This window comes from Stegastes partitus, unplaced genomic scaffold, assembly GCF_000690725.1.
Source record: "Stegastes partitus isolate 25-593 unplaced genomic scaffold, Stegastes_partitus-1.0.2 Scaffold195, whole genome shotgun sequence".
NCBI lineage: Eukaryota > Metazoa > Chordata > Actinopteri > Pomacentridae > Stegastes > Stegastes partitus.
The window spans coordinates 134,384-154,092 of NW_007577926.1; the positions used below are offsets into that span (position 1 = coordinate 134,384).

Below are 19,709 nucleotides of genomic sequence, written 5' to 3' on the forward strand. Positions count from 1 at the left end.
TCATCAGCAAAGTACTCTAATTTGTCTGGGAAAGTTTTGTTTTATTGTTCTTTACAACCGCAGTTCAAAAGCAATGTTTTATTTTACAAAATTATAATTTAGCAATTTTTTATTTATTATTACTTTTTTCTGTTTCTAGATATTTGAAGGACTATTGGGAATTTTGCCTTTTCTTAAATGGAAGAGTATGAATACATTTGAGGACGTCTGTAGCAGAGAGGAGACAACTATGGAAACAAATTAAAAATCTAAGTAGTTAAAATGTTGTACATGAGGATTTGGGGTTTTTAATTGTTTTTGTAAAATTAATAATCAAAGAAATTCCGCTTGTATATTAATTTTTTTGTGACTTATGGCATTGTAACGGTCATACTGCACTGAAGACGCCTTTTTGAGTTTTCTCTACTTCTAGTCATGGCTGTGCTGTTTCTGTAGAGGTGCAGGACTTTATATTGCAGTGAAAAATGAAGCCACAGTGAGGAAAAATGTCACAGGTAAAAGAAAAGCTTAGCTCCAAGCTGTAATTATAAAAAGGAACGAGATGAAACCTGAAGTGCAGTAAACACCTGAAAAAGGTTAGTATAGTGTTGCATTATTGGACGCCTGTAGCACACACTGAGAATGAACAGTCAAGGTGTTGGATCAAGACTCAGTCGGGTTTAACTCACAAACATAATAACTTTAAATGGAAACTTGACTCACTTGAGATTTGGCTGTCAGACTCTTTTGTATAACATCAAACTCTTCCTGATTTCATTGCTTAATCATGAGAAGACAACAGTATTTATCTTTCCCAAAAATGTGTGCGTCGAACTTCTCAGTCAATCAAAACACAAAAAATGACAAAAGGCTGTGTACGACACACACTACTCATCAGCGCAAAACAGCAGCAAAGAAAACAAAACCCCACTGTGGAAATAATTTGAGAACAGGAAAGCAACCTCCTGATTCATGCAAATTAAGACAGCACTCTCTCTCTCTCTCTCTCTCTCAGTAACGAAGGCAGAAGTAGTGTGACATCTCTCTAACACCGTGCAGCACCTTTCAGATGAGGTCAGGATGAATGCGTGGGCATCCAAAACGGTGACACCAAAGAATGTGTCTCACTTCTTGTACCGCACCTTCAACTAGCGCTGGTTTTCTTTAAAAGTACAAGATGATCTTTTTCTGACCTCAACCCCTTTGAGCCGGCGGCTATTTTTTTGAAGTTTCTCCTGAAAAAAAAAAAAAAAAAAAAAGAAACACCCAAATTCAATCAGTAACAGCTCCACAACCTTAAGGCCAAACCGAGCAACCTTGGGCTCCACGGATAATACAGTGAGACTCCCGATCACCAGGACAGAGTGACTCCAGGAGACACTGAACACTTGTAGTCTAATCAAAATTTTAAATCAGAGAGTAAACAGCAGTTTTATAACTAAGTCCGCTACACTGTTATTGAACCTTCTCTAATGATTGTTAACCGCAAGACTTACATGGATGGATTGATGGAACGAGTGAAACTAGGTGCTAAAGTTGTCTACGCGAATCTTAAGCACCTAAGAAAATGATCAGCTCAGTTGGTTTTGTAGTTGCCATGCGGTTATTGGATATACACTGAGAACCGTAATTTCCGGACTATAAGTCGCTACTTTTTTCACACTGCGGCTTAAACAATGACGTGGAAAAGTCATTGATCGCTATCTTCATTTTCCTCCTGCGCACTAAAACCATTAACGTCGTCTTCTTCAGTGTTGGAATTGAACAGCCTCAGAATCACTTCGTCACAAACTTCCTCAGTCTTTGTTTCGTTGTCGTTCTCAATGTCACTTTCATCTCGAGGCAAATTCGTAAAACTTGTAAAAATCCATAAATTAGCCGCATCATTGTTTAAGCGGCAGTGTTCAAAGCGTGTGAAAAAAGTAGCGGCTTGCAGTCCGGAATTTGCTGTACGGTACATGTTTTTGTTTTTGAGATTCATGAATTGCATTTAGCCTTTTAAAGCTGCATAAAATTGTGAACAATCTACCGAATGTTCCCCTTTAAACCCCCTCAGTGCTCATTTGTAGTCATTTTTTGAGCCATATCCACAACATATATATATATATATAAAAGAAAAAAAAAAACATCTCACAGATGTGATATTTGGTTCTTCCTCAAAGGTCATGGTGCACCATGATCTCAACAGCATATATGAGCAAAGTTCCCAAGTGTGTCAGGATTATAACAGCGTGTCAAAGGAAATGAAGGCTCATTCTGATCTGAGGTCAGACCTCCAACCAGACACCTTTTGGCAAACACTTTGCACCTGCAGCCCACTGGCAAGCTGCAGGCATGTTACAGATCTGAAAAGCCCCAGAAGCTCTTCGGGCTCGGAGCCAAAGTTTTAATAAGCAGTCTGACTGTGTACCTGTTGAGGCGCAACCTGACTACAGGGCATGTTTGACACACGGCTACACAGGGTGAGCAAATGTTCTTAACACCTCCACCCTGGGGCTTCAGGCAGGGCCAATAAAAATTAAAAACCACGGCAGGGAGAGGGAACAGAATTTTGATTATACCTTAAAATTATGAATACACAATCAAGATATTGTTGCTAGTTATGAAAATGGGGTTTGTGGCATCTATTTAAAAAGGTCCTTGTGTTTTGAAATCATTTGGGTCCGTCTTGACATTTCCAAAAGTCCCACTGCGCTCAGATTTTAACGAGAGCTGGCATTATCACTCGAGTGTTCATTTGAGATTCTTATGAGGGCGGTCGATATTGTGGGTGACAGCGCCTAATCAATTTTTTAACCGTGGCCTCTCAGACAGTGCGCGTTGATGCTGCAGTCATTCGGAGTCTGCTGGGAAAAACAGATCTGACTCCAACTCCTTATGAAGCCGTATTAATCACAAGTCTTCTAATAAACACCATCGGATGTGATGGCGGCGTCTCAACACGAGCTGCCTCACAGTGTTCAGCCACCGTTAATTAGCATCATCATCCCCAATTGTTTACTTGTCGCGAATGATCATTTAATTAGGTAACTTCAGATGGAGGATCCAAATATTATGGATAGATTAGAACGAGATCAGTGGCAAACGGCTCCGGCAGCGGCTTAAGGAAGCTTAGCTCTGTAGGACAAGTATCAATCACATTTAGATGTAAATAGATGTAATTATCTGTTGTAATCATCACGCATTACTCATGAGGCAGGGAAGAAAAGGGCGCTTGTTGCTTTAATTCTGCGAAAGTGGCAGCAGTGTGAAGGAGAAAAAGCCACTCAAAGACATGCAGCGGTGAGCCAAGAAATGCTCCTCTGACGGAAACGGCTGTAAAATAACACCCACTTACTCAAAAGCTTCCTGATAAAAGATTCTCTGAGTAGTCAGTAAATGACTAGACACTGATGCTATTTCTCTTTTGTTTTCCACCAGTGACGCCAAGGTTAGGTTCGCCTGTTTTGGCAATGAGAAGGCCAACACATCTTCAGAGTAAAAGTCTCATTCGAGGAATTTAAATTAGTTTGCGGCTTCTAATACAGTGTCGGCTCACTGTTATTAATGCAAACCAGCATTTTGTTTTTCCAACATTTCACCACTGATTATGATGCATCATTTTGGGGGTTTTTTTTGTCTTGTAAGTCTTTTTTTTGTAAAACAAGCATCAAAAACATGTCTTTAAACGTTATTCTGGCATTTTTGTGTAGTTTGTGCCACAAAGAATACATTAATGTAGTAGGATTAAAGATAATTTCAGGGTATGACACAGTAGATCTTCATGCAGGGACATACGAATGTACAGATATTTTGCTTTACAGATAAAATTGCATTGATCAGTGTTTTTTTCTGTAAGAGATGAATCAAATTGCAGTGGGTTTTTAAAAGGTGTAGTGATGAGCTGTAGTGATCAGTTTAACCACAACTTCAAGAATCATTATCCAACACTGCGCTTCTCCAAATTCTTAAACCCACAACTTTATGCTCCCTTTCATCAGTCTGGCTCCAAAGTTCTAAAAGTCTACAGTTTACCATCTGCTCAACATCAAACAGCAGACAGAGTTAACCAGTGAACATTGTGGAGCAGCTAATGAGACCGATTTCCCTCCAGAGGTGGTGGAGGCCAAAATCAGAGCTAAAAGGAGAATGCAGTTTTTTTTTTTTTGGTGTTAATGCTCTTTTGCATTGTTACTCATTGTTGACCCTTTTGTCACTGCAATATAAAGTCCTGCTCTACTATGGAAACAGCACAAGCATAGCTAGATGTGTAGAGAACTCAAATAAAAATCCTGTGAAGTATGACAATGATAAACTCCTTTATTATTTGTTTTACAAAAAAACATGTTACCCAAGTGTCCACAAGTGTTTGTAATATTGGAAAAATACTATTTGCATTTTTAATTAGTTTCTATACTTGCCACCTCTCTGCTTTGTATATGGACAGGCTGCAGTTCAGCCAAAAAGTCTTTGAGTTTTTGTTTGTAAATGCTAGAAGTAGATGCTGTGAGCCTGAAGCCAGATGTCCTCTGCTGGGGTTGGCACTGTTATTACGGTTCAGCTAATGAAAAGTCTATCTTGCTGAAATTGTTGTGAATTTGTATTTTAACTTCAACCATAATCTTTTCCTTAACTTTATTAAGTACTTTTGGTGCCTAAATTTAGCCAAAGAACAAAATAAAACTACCAGTCTGACCTCCTCATGAGGCAGTTTTGAGCTGGAAAAGCTGGTGTGTGTCCATTTGCATTGAATATTGATGCATGTGGAGCTGACTCTAAAGAAAATCTTATGCGTTATCATTTTTCTTACATTTTTGGAAGTCAATTCAACTCATCTGATTTTACAGTGTGGCTTCTGCAAACAACCAGGACTAAGGTGCTTAAAATATACATTTTATTGTTTTACTGCAAACGAACCAAAAAACAAGACCGTAATCGGAGAAACTAGACTCCACCAGATATCTGAAACCCACAAATTACTTTGTGGGTAAAACCTTGGATAAGACGTAAATAATACACAGCGCATATTTCAAAAGTGTGGCTTTGTTTTGTTTCCTTGTCCCTCCACACTCATTAATCGCTGCTCTTTTGGCCTGCGGGGTCCTCGGGTATTTCTTTTTTCTGTTAAGAAGTCACAAGGTCAACCTAAGCGGGGAAAAACAACATTCTGTGCTTCATCTTGACTGGAAAAAAGCATGTCAGGGAGCGCATGATGCATTCAGGAGCTGCGACACACAATCCCTAATCAATAGTGGAGAAACAAAGATCCTCTGCCTCAGGGGCCCCTAGTGGGAAGTCGTCATGTAATGCCAAGACAGTCGCCTTAGTTTTCCTGCCTCTGTTCTTTTTGGGAATGAAGAAGAGATGCTTGAACACACAAACGCACACAGATGTGTTAGAAGTGAAGACAGGAATGTCATAGAAAGAGCAACAAACAACTAAAACATCACCTGGACTGGAAACAATCTCTTCTTTCCTCCATTTCTGAGGTGTTGAAGTGCACATCGGAGGCTAAATGGAGAATTCTCCAGTCATTTGTTCAGGGTGAATCTCTCGTTCACCGTGAATCTCACACGACGCCTGACTGCGTCTGATCCATCTGAACCGGCGTGAACTCAAATTAGCTGCGTCTAAAATGAAACGCATCCCCAAATTGAAGTGAAAGATGTAAACACTTTTAGCATTCTATACGCTTTTCTGTTAAATGCCAACAAGCAGCTGAGCTTGGCTCATAATTACAAAGTCCTGAAAAAAAATCTCAGTTGTAATTTTCCAGTTTGCGGTGTCTTGACAAAACCTGCCTTTTCTCCTCCATTTAATCGTCTCATCAGTCTGCTTATCAACAGTTGCTCTGTGCCAAAACGACCAGCGTAATTACGGGAAAACATGGAGCGTAATTATGGAAAATAACTTAGCGGTTAATTCATTTTTGGGAATACTCGACTGCCTTTCCTTTACACCAAATAAGATAAGATGAGTCGTAAAATGCTTGGTGTATCTTCACTTAATTACTTCTGCCACATTTTGTCTTCTGTTTGTGCCATGAGCCTTATTAAATTCTTCTTTTCAGGTTTGAACTAGCGTTTCCAAGCAAGAGCTCTATTCTGTAAATGTTCTTTATACACACACACACAAAAAAAAGGCTGTAAATGTGCCGTAGAAGTTCAACAAAAAGATAAGGAGCCGAAACTTTTCTCTAACTACTTCAAGAAGCAGTCAGAGTGCTTTTTGTTCCTGCTGTTACTTACAGTTTTTTTCAGTGACACTCTTTTTACTCAGTAATGTGTCTAAAAATATGTCAAAAAGTAAGAAAACTGACATTCACATGAGAATCTAATTGTTATTCCTAAACCATAGACATTAATGTGCTGCTATATATCTACCTCCACTCATCTGTTTTCAGGTTTTCCACCATATTTTAAAACCTGACTGCAGAGATTTGCTCCCATTCAGCATCTGTAAGGTCCAAAAATGATGCTGGGTGATAAGGCTGCATTTAAACCAGCATTAGCTTTGCATGACAAGAGAGCCCCCATATTTATATCAGTGAGTACACAGCAGTCAAAGCGAGAGCTCTGACAAAAAAAAAAAAAGCTGCAATCTTTTGCCAGAATGATCAGTAAAATGTACAAACACTCGCTCTCGTGACTCTCAGCAAAGCAGGCAGTCGACTCCTATCTGCCGCTATGCTCAGGTGGCACGACTCCTCTTTGTAAACATAAGCCGTCGATGATTCGCGCTCATATGAAAGATGTGCTTTCACGTGCTGCTGCTGCTGCTGATGTTCAGATAGCTCTGAATAAATTACCGGGTCTACCTTCCCCCCACAGAGGAAGTGGGTATCATAACTCTGTGTTGTGCTGAGCTCGGTGTCCGTCCCCCACGGGGCATGAAAAGGTCAGACTCTACTTGCCAAATATCAAAAGCTCTGCATATTCTACATTCCCATTATAGTTCGTGACATGAGGGACTGCTGACTGAACTTTGTGTCTTCTCTTAACCTTGTGGTCGACGACATGTATCAACTTTATGCCTAAAAAAAACATTGGATTTTTTTGTACCAAAACTGGCTTTGCTGTATCATGTCTCATCATCTCATTAGGAAGTAATACACCCGCTCTACAGCGAGCCTGACTGTGTTCGTGAGTTTTTCTTTTAACGGATTGCACTTTTTGGTCCATTAAGGCTGAACTCTCAATTGGGTTTTCAATTCATCCCAAAGGTGCTGGATGAGGTTGAAGGTCAGGGCTCTGTGCAGGCCTGTCAAGTTCTCCTGGATCAGACTGGATAAAGTATTGTAGAGTTGGTTTTGCTCAAACAAAAAAGGCCCCCAAAAAAGAAAGGCTGGAGACACAAATGTTTCCCTTCAGTGGAGCTGAGGCGCCAACCCTGAGCAGACCCAAACTAAAGATATACTATTGTATACGGACAGAGATACCTAAGTAGTGAGCTCATACTCAGTTTGTTTTTTGTTCAATGTAGAAAGACTGTACTTATGATTTATGATTCATTGTTTCCGGTTTAACCCTCTGAACCTCAGCTTTCTGGGCACTTTTTTGTTGTTGTTGTTGTAGTTGCATTTTTTACTGCACTATGGAGTTCTGCACCTCTAAGGAAACAACACAACCATGAATTGACATCTATAGAACTTCTGCATCTCACATTTTCAAGTTGTTTCCATGATTTTTTTGTTTGTTTAGTTTTCTTTTCCTAAACACAGCCTGCAGTTCAGCCCAGTTCAGCAGAAAAGTCCATAAATTTTCATCACACTGGCTGCAAATGAGATCCTAATGATGTCACGGTTGCCCAGAGAAGTGCTGAGTTTTTTGTTTTTACAAAATCTGGTTACGACTACTTTTTTATTTGTTTTGATTAAATACCACAACTTTAAGCTTAGATTTGGTTAAGGTTCCTGATGAATGAATGGCACAACATAGAAAAGTGGTTCAAAGACTATCAGAAATGTAAAACTCGACAATTCTTTCTGTTTATACAGTTTGTAGATATGACAAATTGTACTTTTCATTTAAAGTTGAAATGCCTTTCAAATCCATCACATGGTTTCAGAGGGTTAAGATCTGTTCTCGGTTTTGGTTCATTGTTGACATACAGCAGACTCTTCTTTTAGAAACCATACTTTGTTCCAGCCACAGCTGATAACTCAAGGATTCTTCAGTGTTCTCCTTCAGTTCTTGGCCTCATGGAGTCCTATATTCCACGGCAAGGATAACGGCAGCTTTGTGTGATGTTACTTCTGACATATCGAAGAAGACATCAGATAAATCTGTGCTTATCCTTGTTAGTAATTCACAGACTCCAAGAAGCTGCTCTTCCTGAACACCGTCGGTCAAGCTGGTGACGGTGCATGGGTAAGGCTCCGAGACTTTGTGATTGTGTGGATCACCGCTTTCTGCTGTACACTGCTTTTTCCAGCATTAAAATAAAAGCAGGACAGAGAGACTGAATCTCCCACAGCTGCAGTCTGTGAGATGGAAAATGAAGCGATTTGTTTTCAGCAAAGTGAATCACTGGCAAAAACATTTTTAGAAATATCCCAGTCTTTAAAGAATGTACGGGTTTCAGTCAGACGCTGTTTACTTGTAGATCGAATTAAGATTTATTCATGTGTAGAGAGAAACGCTATAATTAAGCTGAGTGCACAAAGTGGAAAATGCTACCGCGAAAGTGTAAATTTTTATTTGTTTATTTTTTTTTACCCAGGATACCGAGATGTGTCATTAATAAGCTCTGGAGTGTTTTACTTGAGAAACAATGGCAGAGGTAGTGTCAACAAGAGGCCAGAAAGTCATCAAAGATGGATGGCAGCCAATAGATTAATTAGAGCATTAGTTGGATGCCTTAAATAAAGTCACTCCTCTTTGTTTTTATGCAGCAGTGTAGTCTTTCCTACTTAATGTCTGAAACAAAACATTTATTAAAAGAGTCTTTTTTTTTTTTTTTTTTTTAATTAACATTTGTGTCCTCCGAGATAATTTCATAATTCGTGGCAGATAATTTGTGTAATGAAAAGAAAAAGCAATGATAATAATAATAACATTGCATCAGCTCGTGCCTTGGATGGACTTTTGTCACTGCTTTGCACAATAGTGTTTTATTTGCCTAATGCTTTACAATTCTGCCTCTTTAATCTTCGCAGCCTCAATTGTCCATTGTCCTTTAATTCAGCTTCACATTGGATTTGCAAAAGCAGAAGCCACATTCTGTGTGGGGGGATTCTTTGCTAATAGTTGAATGAAAATGCCAGTTAAAGATTTGTTTCTCTGTTCTGTGTGCCAACTTGTACTACACTTGTGTGGAAGCATCTCTTCAAGCTTGTCACCATTTTTCTGTAGTTTTATTTTAGATTCTGGTTCAGGAACATGCTGTCACCAGTTTTAATCCTACCTGCTAGGGCTGACTGTTGACTGTTAATGAAAGACTTCTGAGCAGCCTCCAGTGTATACCCATGCCTTTTAATATCTCTTGTTGTATTATTTAATAGTTAATGTTGCAAACCAGTTAGCACAGCTGCTGAACAACTGTCACATCAACGTGATGAAATGTTCTGTGCGTCGTAGTTACACATTATTTTATCCTGACATATAAGATAATAAACATTACATCATAACAAATTTACATTTGCATTATACAATGCCTGGAAAAGGGTTCAGCTTGCTTGAAAATTTTGTCCTTTATATTGCTTTTCAACACTGAGCAATGGTCAATTTCAATTTGGCGTTTTTTACAAGAATTTACAAAAAAACCCAAAAACTTAGATTTCTACAAAGTAATGCCACCTAATTAAAGATATAAAACATACAATATGTGACTGCTGAAGTGTTCTTTTCTCCTTGAAAGTCCCTCACATAATCATATACAGGTATAGCCAATTCCAGTCGCACAATTTATTGAAATGGAGGTCATCTGAGTGCAGTGAATGTCTCAAGTGAATGTAAAGACACCTGTATCTAGAAGGTCTAGTCACTGGAGAATCAGTGCTCCTGGCTACAGCTACATTATGACGACCAAAGAACAGGAGACAAGAGGGGTAGTCACCGAATATTCCTTGGAGTACAGTTAAATTGATGATTAAGAAATTAAAGAAATATGGCAAATGAATGAATCTGCCCAGAGCTGGCCATCCTCAAAACCTGAGTGACTGTGTAAGAAAGAGACAAATGAGGAAGACCACCAAGACACCAATGACTCCTCTGAAGGAGTTACAGGCTTCAGCAGCTGAGATGGGAGAGAATGTGTGTACAACTGCTGCTGCCTGAAAGCCACTGTTGAAAAAAGCTCATATTAAATCAGTTCACTCATGTAGGAGACTCCAAAGCCGGCTGGAAAAAAGGTGCTTTGGTCTGATGAGACTGAAATTCAACTTTCTGTCCAATAGACTAGACACCTACTGTTTGGCGGACATTAAACACTACACATCATCACAAACACATCACTATAAAGCATGGTGGTGGTAGCATCATGATGTGGGGATGCTTCTTGAAAGGCTTGTAAAGGTCGAGGGTATAATTTATGCAGCAAAGGACAGGGAAATACCAGAGGACAACCTGATGCAGTCTGCAAAAAAAACTGTACTGACCATGACTGAATGTTAAAAAACAATACAAGGGAAAAATTCCAAGCGGCTGAATACTTTTTTATAGGCACTGTATGATACTGTGATTATTTATATGGCCCACATTCAATGGCCCAGTTGTTTCTCCAGTGATGGGAAACAGATGTTAAGAGCTAAAGATGCAATTTAGAGATAACGCTTTTTTTTTTCTTTTTTCTTTTTTTACGACGTCCAAGAACAACACAATTACTGTGTTTTATTTCTCATCATTTGCAATAATGAGATCTCAAACAAAACAGTATTTTAATCTGTTAAGATCAGCCTCATTTGCCTGATCGTCACAATTATGGGGAAGCGGCCGGAGCGCAAAAACAAACACCCCACAGGAAATGTAATACTCTGAGTATGATGGCAAACTCCAATTTTTCCTCCTCTTCTGTTTGTTTCTGTCACTTGGCCTCTCCATTACACATGCATATGCACAAGGGCAAAACGAGGTGATGTGTCCCACCAAGTCCACATGGTACTTCACACTCTGCCAGCCTAATGATATAGCAGGGGCTCTCTCCGTAGCCAGCGTCTGTCCATCAGCTTCCCCAGAGCGAGGCGTTTAAAATGGATCTGGGTCACAGTGGGATCCCCTCTGTCCACCCGCTGGAACCTGGAAGCATTCAATTCATTTGTGACAGAGCTGCCTGCGTTACTACAGCCAATCCATGTGACACACTTTACTGTCAGTGAGAGCTCCTGCATTATGTATTAACACTTAGCAGGCATGTTCTTTTCCATTTACCTCACATACTGCGGCTCGCTGTCAGGTGGATTCAGGATGTTGAAATACCAGTATGAATGATACGACTGATACCCAGAAGAAGAGAAAAATCTGACATTTGCTCCACTTGTACGACTGCGACACTTTAAACCTTTAACATCAGCTACTGCAGGATGTTTTTAGGGACTTCGGCAGCAGATTTGTTCTTGTTAAACTGAACATGTTGCTGAGCATTTCTCCTCCAACTGCAATCAGGTTTTTCTTGAGGATATTTCGAGACAGATGGCACCAAAACTGCATATTTAAAACTGACAAAATGCTTTCATTTTTTTATGATACTTGCGTGTACCTTCCTCAGTGATCATTTACATGCATACATTAAAAAAAAAAGATGTAAGATTGATGTTTTCCTCCTCAAAAACAGGTGGAACGGAACGTAAAGTTTAGTAGGTTATTATTTATAACTCTGACTGTAGTTCCATTTCATTTTCCTGCATTAATCAGCTTTTTTTCTGTCTTTTTTTTGCAAATGTGCCAGCGTTAGCCAGCTGGCTAATTTTCATCTACAGTTTTTTGGCAAGAACTGCAAACATCGTACAGTAAGACAGCAAAAGGACGTTGTGGAAGTGAAAATGCATTAGACAGTATATAAATCACGTAGAGTACCGGGCAGCGGCAAAACGTCGATACAATGTAATAACATCCAACCTTGGCTATAGTTGTGCCCAACAGTGTGAAACAACAAAAACATGAGGTTTTGTACGCATTAGCCAAGCAGACAATAAAGACAGAATGAAGTATTAACAGTTAATGTTATTATTCCTAATAAAGTTGTAATAGAAATGATACGTAATAGGAAGTCACTCAGGTGTAGCTGTATGATATTAATACCAAATTTAATTAAACACTTAAAACATCATCATCAGACAATATACATAAGAGAAGGGAAAACTAATAAGCGATGAGTGAACACACAATGAATTGCAGGCTTCCTATTTTACTTCTGTTTTAGTATTTTATACATGTTTGTGTCCATAAATATTTGTTTACCTTTACTTTTTAACTTCTGAAAGAGTTTTTGTTTTTTAAATCTGTATTCTCTTCTTTATTGTATTATTATACCTTTAGTCTGGGGCTCTTCTTACATCAGATAACACTCTATAGTTTCAGCAAAGCATTCTTTGGCTCAGTGGTTTTCTTCCAGCTTTGTCGGAACAGTTTGTGTTTTGAACTTTCCTGTTTCGATATGACTGTGCCCCTGTGCACAAAGCCAGGTCTGCAAATAAACAGTTTTTTCCAGTTTGCCCTGGAAGAACTTGACTTTTCCTGCACACAGTCCTTACCTCAACCCCGTCTAACACATTTGGGATGAACTGTGACCTTATCGCCCAACATCACCGAGGCTCTTGAACCCTGCAGCACTGATGCACGTTTTCTTTCTTTCGTGTAAATGATTTATACATTTTTGTGTATCTGTTTTGCCATACCTGATTGAGTAAAACACACTTTATAAAGACTAGCATCAAACCTTCTTGGTAAGTGCAAATGTAAAGCGATGAACAGTGGAAAAAGACCGTTACTGTTGCAATAGATTGCATTGCCTGAAGAGGTTTGGAAACATGTCATCCTGCTGAGTTTGAGGTTCTTGTGAAAGATTTTTGAAGAGAAAAAAAATCAGCTTCTTCCACCTGTGATCTCAACTTTACACGATGTAGTTGTCTCTCTTACTCTCTGTTGGTGTAATTTTCTTCTCCTCGCTGTTCAAAGCGAATGAAGAAATGGTTAAATATGTGCATCAGATGGCAATAATTTCGTTTTTCATCCCCCCAAAACTCAAAGCATGTTGTGAGATCCTTCAGTTCTCAGTTTACTTGAGGACACAGATACAATTTTAAGCATTTTGCTGCAGCTTGAGCTCAGATGACATTGTTTGCCACTGACCAAACAGAACTAAAGGAATAAACACTCCAGCCTTAGAAATAACTGTATTTACTGTGAATGTGCTGCCTCTGATTGCTTTATGTTGGGATTGCTCACTGGCTCATGCCTGGCTACATCACTGAGCTCTGAGACCCCATTTTTTTATTTCAAATTCACCTTCCACATGAACAAACTATTTTTTAACAATGTGTGTTCAGTTAAGTGCCACATTTTCTGCACAATACTACCAATAACATTCAAATACAGGCACATAAAGGGGATAATTGGATCACACACATCTGAGCCCTGAACCGAAGATTACCTCAAAGAAAACCCATCCTCGCAGGGTGATAAACTTTTGAACCTTGTTTAAACACTTGTGGTACATTTTAATGTGTGAAATTTATGTTGCAGTTCGTCTCTCCGCTGTGGGGGGAAAAAAAGCAGCTACACAGATAGTAAAAGGCTGTTATTTATTTGGTGCAAAGCTGCTTTCTTTTCAAGTCCATAGCAGGGTAATTTAGCAGAGTTTTCTGGAGCTGCTATAATTGGTCCCTTGATCAAACCTGTGTTATTGGAAAGCAGACTACATACAGCTGCAGGGAGAACGGACCAAAGACTTGTTTTATAATTACGCAATAAAACCATTTAGCTGGAGAAGTCTTTGCATTCCCAAATATCATTTTCAGTCTGGACTGAAAAGGAGTCCCAGCAACACCACATTTAAGTCTGGATATTAGCAAAAGTCAAATAACATTTGACAGAAATGTCACATCCACCCGCTGGGAAAGCGGCATCATTGACATACAGGCACTGATCTTTAACAAAGCACAACTCAACCCCCTGTCGTCAGTTCAAAGCCTTTTAAAACGCTCATACAAATCGTTTTAAGCTATCAGAGCAGTGGTTTTTACTGTCTTTAGTACTCCTATTGGATGATAGATGAGCATATTTAAATGTAAATAAGGTACAACAATCACATATCCACACTTTGTATGCTGTTCACAAAAACCTAATTGAATAAAGGCAATATTTTCCTTCTCTGGAATTATTTGAACTCCCATCGCTGCTCAGTGATGGAGGCCTCAGAAGATGTTGCTGCTACATAACGATATTAGCGCAACATCAAACAGATGGATCACCATGAGGTGGAGCTGCTTCCATGTTCTCGTGTAAATAGGCTACAATCAATCATTTTGGTAAAGCTGAGGTAGATTGTGGATTCTGTCAAATGGAAGAAACACTCCCTCTCATAAGTGAGCATTGGCAGTTTACTGCTCACTTGAGACGCTGAACAAATCAAAGCTCTCATATCTGGGGAAATGGCAAACGCTGACTTGAGTGGCTGAAAAAGCCGACTGATGCTCTGAAATACAGGACAGCATTTGTCAGACAGTATTATAGCAGAGCCTGTTGGGCAGAACTCATAAAGGGACATTATTTAAGGGTCAGCTTTCCCCCACTTCCCCACGGTGACATACTATCTAGATAATGCACAAAGTGTGAGGACTGTCAAGGCGAGACAAGGTTATCTATACAGCACAATATCTGCAGATCTACAGCAGCACTAACTGCAAGCAGCTTCTTTTGGGTGATTGACTCATTAATCTGTGGGAACCCAATCACATCCCGTTTCACCTCCTTCCAAAACACACCGATAACCGAACAGCCGGTGTATTTATAAAGAAGAGGAGCAAGAGGAGTTTGAAAAAGGGTGGTCAAAATTAAATGTTAACATGCTGATGCTCGGCACATGTAGAGTGTTTAACAAGTTCAGCATCTCAGTTCAGCATGTTGCAGCATGATAACAATTGACTGTTGGCTCTAACTAGATTCTGTGGGGGGAAAAAATAAAAAATTCTCTGTTTCTCAGGGCAACCATAAAGCCATTAGTGATACAACTGTGACCAAAAGTCACATGCCAAAAATTCAGAGACTTTTTGGTTGAATTGGGATGAACTGCAGGCTGTGTTTACACTGAGCAGACAGGAGACAAGTCTGGAAACAAATTATTTGTGTAAATAATAAAATATCTGTAATATGCAGAGTCGACATTTTTAACCGGTATTGGTACCACCTGTGAGCACGGGGAGGTATACATACCGACTCAGGTTTTTTATTTACATTGTTGTCAGAAGGATATAATCACGATTTGTTGAATTCTAATCGTTTTATACTAAACAAAAAAAACATTTCTGAGTTCTGCTACATCTAGCCATGGTTGTGTATTTTCTTTACAGGTGCAAGACTTTACATTGCAGTAAACAAAAAGGCAATCAACAATGTTACTATCAATGTTATTCATCTTGAGGAGGACATGAATGTCTATATCAAATGTCATGCCAACCAAAAATACTTAGGATTTATCCACTGGGGACCCTGAACATCTTTTCAAAATTACCAATAGTTGAGAGATGTTTCAGTCTGGACTCAAGCAGCAACATCTGGGACTGAAAAATGTAGCCAGTATGGAAACACTGCAGTTTCTTGAATGGCCACTAGAGGAACGCTTTAAATGCAAGTTGATACTCATGGACCTCCATGTTAAAATGGCCAACATTACAGCCAAAATAAACATGTTTCCAGCCTGGTGCATTAAACGGTTTTGGTCTCAATACCTTATTTCCCCATTTATGACAAATGTACATGAGGTGACTTTCTAAACAACTCGCTGGTTTAAATTGTATCAAGGCTTAAAGTTCTGTATCAAGGGTGTTGAAGCTTTGAGGGACGGGTTGGTACCATCACATACCTGAACCACAGTAGTTAAACTAGCATTACTCTCTTAGAAGCGTGTCATTAGTGTGGCTACTAGTTAGATGGTAAAGTACAGCATAACACAATGAATCACCAAGTTACTATCATAGAATAGAAACGATTTGAGACAACATACCACTGGGAGTAACAATTTATTTATGATATGAGTGAACAACATGCAAAATGCAAAAGGACATCAGCTGCTGTTATATCTGATTTTTTCCCCCCTGTTGCTTGAATTCATCATATTGAAATTCTCTTTGTTTTTCTTATAATAGGAAACCACCACCTTGACTACCAGCATAGCCACCTGGATCTGACTGCGCTCACGCCTAAACTGGGTAAGAAAACACCATAATGTAGTCCTTAACTGCCGACATGGCATTGCATGAGATGTAAAACTCACTGTGTAAACCCAGAATGAGAATGAAAAGGCAAGTTTTGAGTGTGACGACTGACCTGACTTGGCTTTCCAATAATAATATGCATTATTGCCAGTCTGTGAGTGAAAGAAAAGACAAACAGTTCTTGTGATTGTTTCAGATTGCAAAGACAAAATCTTTCACGGGGAAATTAAAATGTGAGAAGCTGATAGAGAATTCCTCTAAGAAAATGAAAAGCAAAAAGTGCATGATAATCAAAGGATCATCTGTGCAGTTTGCTCAAGTTATTGAAAACCCAATTACTGTTATGGCATCCCATCTATTTTTCTAAATGTGATTTTCTGTGAAAGAGGAGCAGCTTTCAGCGTCGAATTACTAAATGGTCCTGCATCTAAATGACGGTGAAATGAAACACCGTATAATTAAAGAGGGAATCGGGACTTTTTTTGTTTCAAAAAATCCCCTCTGCGATGTTTTAAAACTGCCGAGGCCAATGTTTTGTGTCAGTGTTTTAGGCTAAAGCTAAGAGATCGTCATTGAGTCATTATACAAGCTTTTTTTTCCATTAATGGAGCACTGCCGTCCACATCCTGCCTGTGCTCGTCTGCCTCTTAAACAGGACGGCTTTTCACTGGAAAAATGGGTTTCAAAAGTACTTTTAGAACCAAATAAAACTCTTCAAACAGCACTTTTGAAGTCTATTTAGCGTCTGACGAGGATCGTAGCTGCGATGCATAATTCAGAAGTTGCTGGTTTTATGTTAACCCTTTGGCAACGTTCTTGCAATAGTGGCTTTGACCAAGGGCAACGTCTAGTTCGGAAGGTTTGGTTGAAACATAATGTGCACATTGATTGTCATTGATCCTTTCTTTCTCACTTGGATTTGTTAGCCCACAGACAAATGAGATACGGTAAGTAATACACATACACATGGTGTTTATGTGTATTTTTTTTTCCATTCCCTTTTCTTCGACATGTATCATGTACAATAGAGATCAAGATTCCTTCCTTGCACACTGGGGGTCATTTATATTCTCCTTTTCCTTCCTTTTTTTTTTTTTTGTTTAAGCGCTTGTGTATTTTTTGCAGTCACAAAATTTCACGCCGCTACATTACAATCCATGACCTTTAGTCCAATCGCAGTATCTTTTCTTCACGCATTATTTTTCCTCCTTCACTCCACCTAACTGACTCTCTCCTCCCCCCACACACACACACAAACACACACTTTTAGACTCGGTGAATGTCTCCCCTCTACACCATATGTTCCTTGGTGTTGTGTCCCTGTCCTCCTTGCTGCAGTAGTCGCCCAAGTCCTATTTTTAAATCCAGCACCAGAGTCCCTGCCCGTATCCAAGTCCTTCCCACCCACTGCGCCTCCTGACCCATGACTGGGCGTCCCAAATACTGAAGCCACAGGAGCTCCGCACAGTGCAGGGAGCCTTAATGGTGTCATACATATCACTGATTTCCCAAAACGAGCTGTCGAAGGCGTTCCACGGTGAACTGTCATTCGAGCTGCTTAGATGCAGTTGACAGATGCGGTTTCCAGCTGACTCACAATGGCAAAGACAGATGAGTCCATTTCATCGACGCTGCGACTCGTCAACAACCAGTAAACAATAACCTTGAGATGCCCAGGTGGGAAGTAGCCAGAAAGTGCCCTTCAGAAATCAAGGAGTTTAGTTTGGCCTTACTGCTGGAGAGAACATTGTGTAGTTTCTAAAATGCCGTCTATAATCGCTTCCGAATTTTCAAGATGATGTCAGAAATTTCTTGGTCAGTTCATCAAAGCATGTGTCGTCTTTTTATAGATTTCTTTGTATGTTTCAGTCCAATGTTTAAACAGGAATGTAAAGAAAAAACACCAGACTGGATCACAAGTCTTGCTTGGTAACACATTATCCCAGATGGTGGTTGTTGATGCAACTTTTGTGCCTTAATTAGTGTTCAGACAAACTCTGTTTCCATTCTGTATATTAAAGCGCATTGTAAAATATATTGAAAAAAATTGACGGAAACAGCGAAATCTGAAAATTTAGCAAAAATGTTTCTATGGTAGCTTGAGGTGGTTTTTCAGTTGCTTATGATGGGAGGTAGAAACCACTTTCTCGAATAAATTCTTAAGTAGCAACCAATTAGCTGTTTCCACTTCTATCATTGTCTTTGTCTCCAGACGGCACGGAACATGACCAGTATCAAGTTTCCCAATTGAAAACAAATTTCTAAAGACTTCTCTCTGTTTCTGTCTTGTAGATGGCCAAAGTTTTCTTACTTTCTTTGACTTTTTCAAGCTTTTTCATCGGTTGGCAAACATCAAGTTTTGTTTTTGGCTTCTTCTTTGGTTTATTACAGCGATTTACACAAAGCAGTGATGTTGCAACTTGCACACAGGATCAACAAAAAACTGTAAATGGAGGCCAATTTAGGACAAACATATGCACAAGAAAATAATATTTAAAAACTGTATGACTCAATTTAAAAAACATACGGATGGAAGAAAAAGGAGCATCTGGAGTAAATTAACACAAACAGCGGGGCTTTTCTGTTACTCTATAGGGTTTACATCAGGCTAGGTAAAGTAGCTCCCAGTACGCTGAGTGTTGCAAGCTAACTACAGCGAACACCTGTTCAGCAGATGCACTCGCTGTTTGTCGCAAATACAGCTGGACTGGAAGAAAACTTGTCTCGTTGAAGATAATGAGTAAAAGATGAGCTTTATGTTTACTCTGAGTGCATCTTTATTTACTTCACGTGGCTCCCTGCCTGCAGCCTTGTAGCTAATTCTCTGACATGCTGTTCATTTTTGAGGGAATACGCCAAGAAAAACCGTCCGTTGTTCTCCAAAAGTGGAAGCGAGCCCAGCAGAGGGTGTCCAACACCACCCGAATGCTCTGTAGTCTTTCTCAAAGCACATTTCCCCACTGCATCACCTTCCCTCCCTGCTTCCTTCTCTCCTCCAATAAAGACTCCCAGTGTATAACCCATCTTTTTGACTGACTGTGTGCTGACTGCAGTGCACCACTTCCTTCCCCCTGTCCCCTGTAGAGAGACCACAGCGGATGAACAACATCCTGACCTCGGCCACGGAGCCCTACGACCTGTCCCTTTCCAGATCCTTCCAGAACCTGAGCCATCTGCCGCCCTCCTACGAGCTGGCCCTCAAGTCTGACTTAAGTAAATACTCTCTGCACAGATTAAGTAGGTGGTCCTTCATTCGTCCTCCATCGCCGTGTTTTGCCTGATGCACTGAGAAAAAAAAAAAAAAAAAAAGGAATGACGTCACCCTCATGCCCCGTGCATTAAAGGGTCGCCACATTCACTGCGTCTGGCCTGATGAAACATC

At 39.7% G+C, this 19,709-nt stretch overlaps 1 protein-coding gene across 1 annotated transcript in view; it reads left to right on the forward strand.

Annotated features, from left to right (window-relative positions):
- shisa6 (shisa family member 6) overlaps positions 1-19,709 on the forward strand; it is a 91,600-nt gene that overhangs the window by 64,802 nt on the left and 7,089 nt on the right. Inside the window, exons 5-6 of the mRNA XM_008280455.1 lie at positions 16,259-16,321; positions 19,412-19,540. Of these exons, the coding sequence (XP_008278677.1) occupies positions 16,259-16,321; positions 19,412-19,540 (192 nt within the window). The remainder of the gene's footprint in view (positions 1-16,258; positions 16,322-19,411; positions 19,541-19,709) is intronic.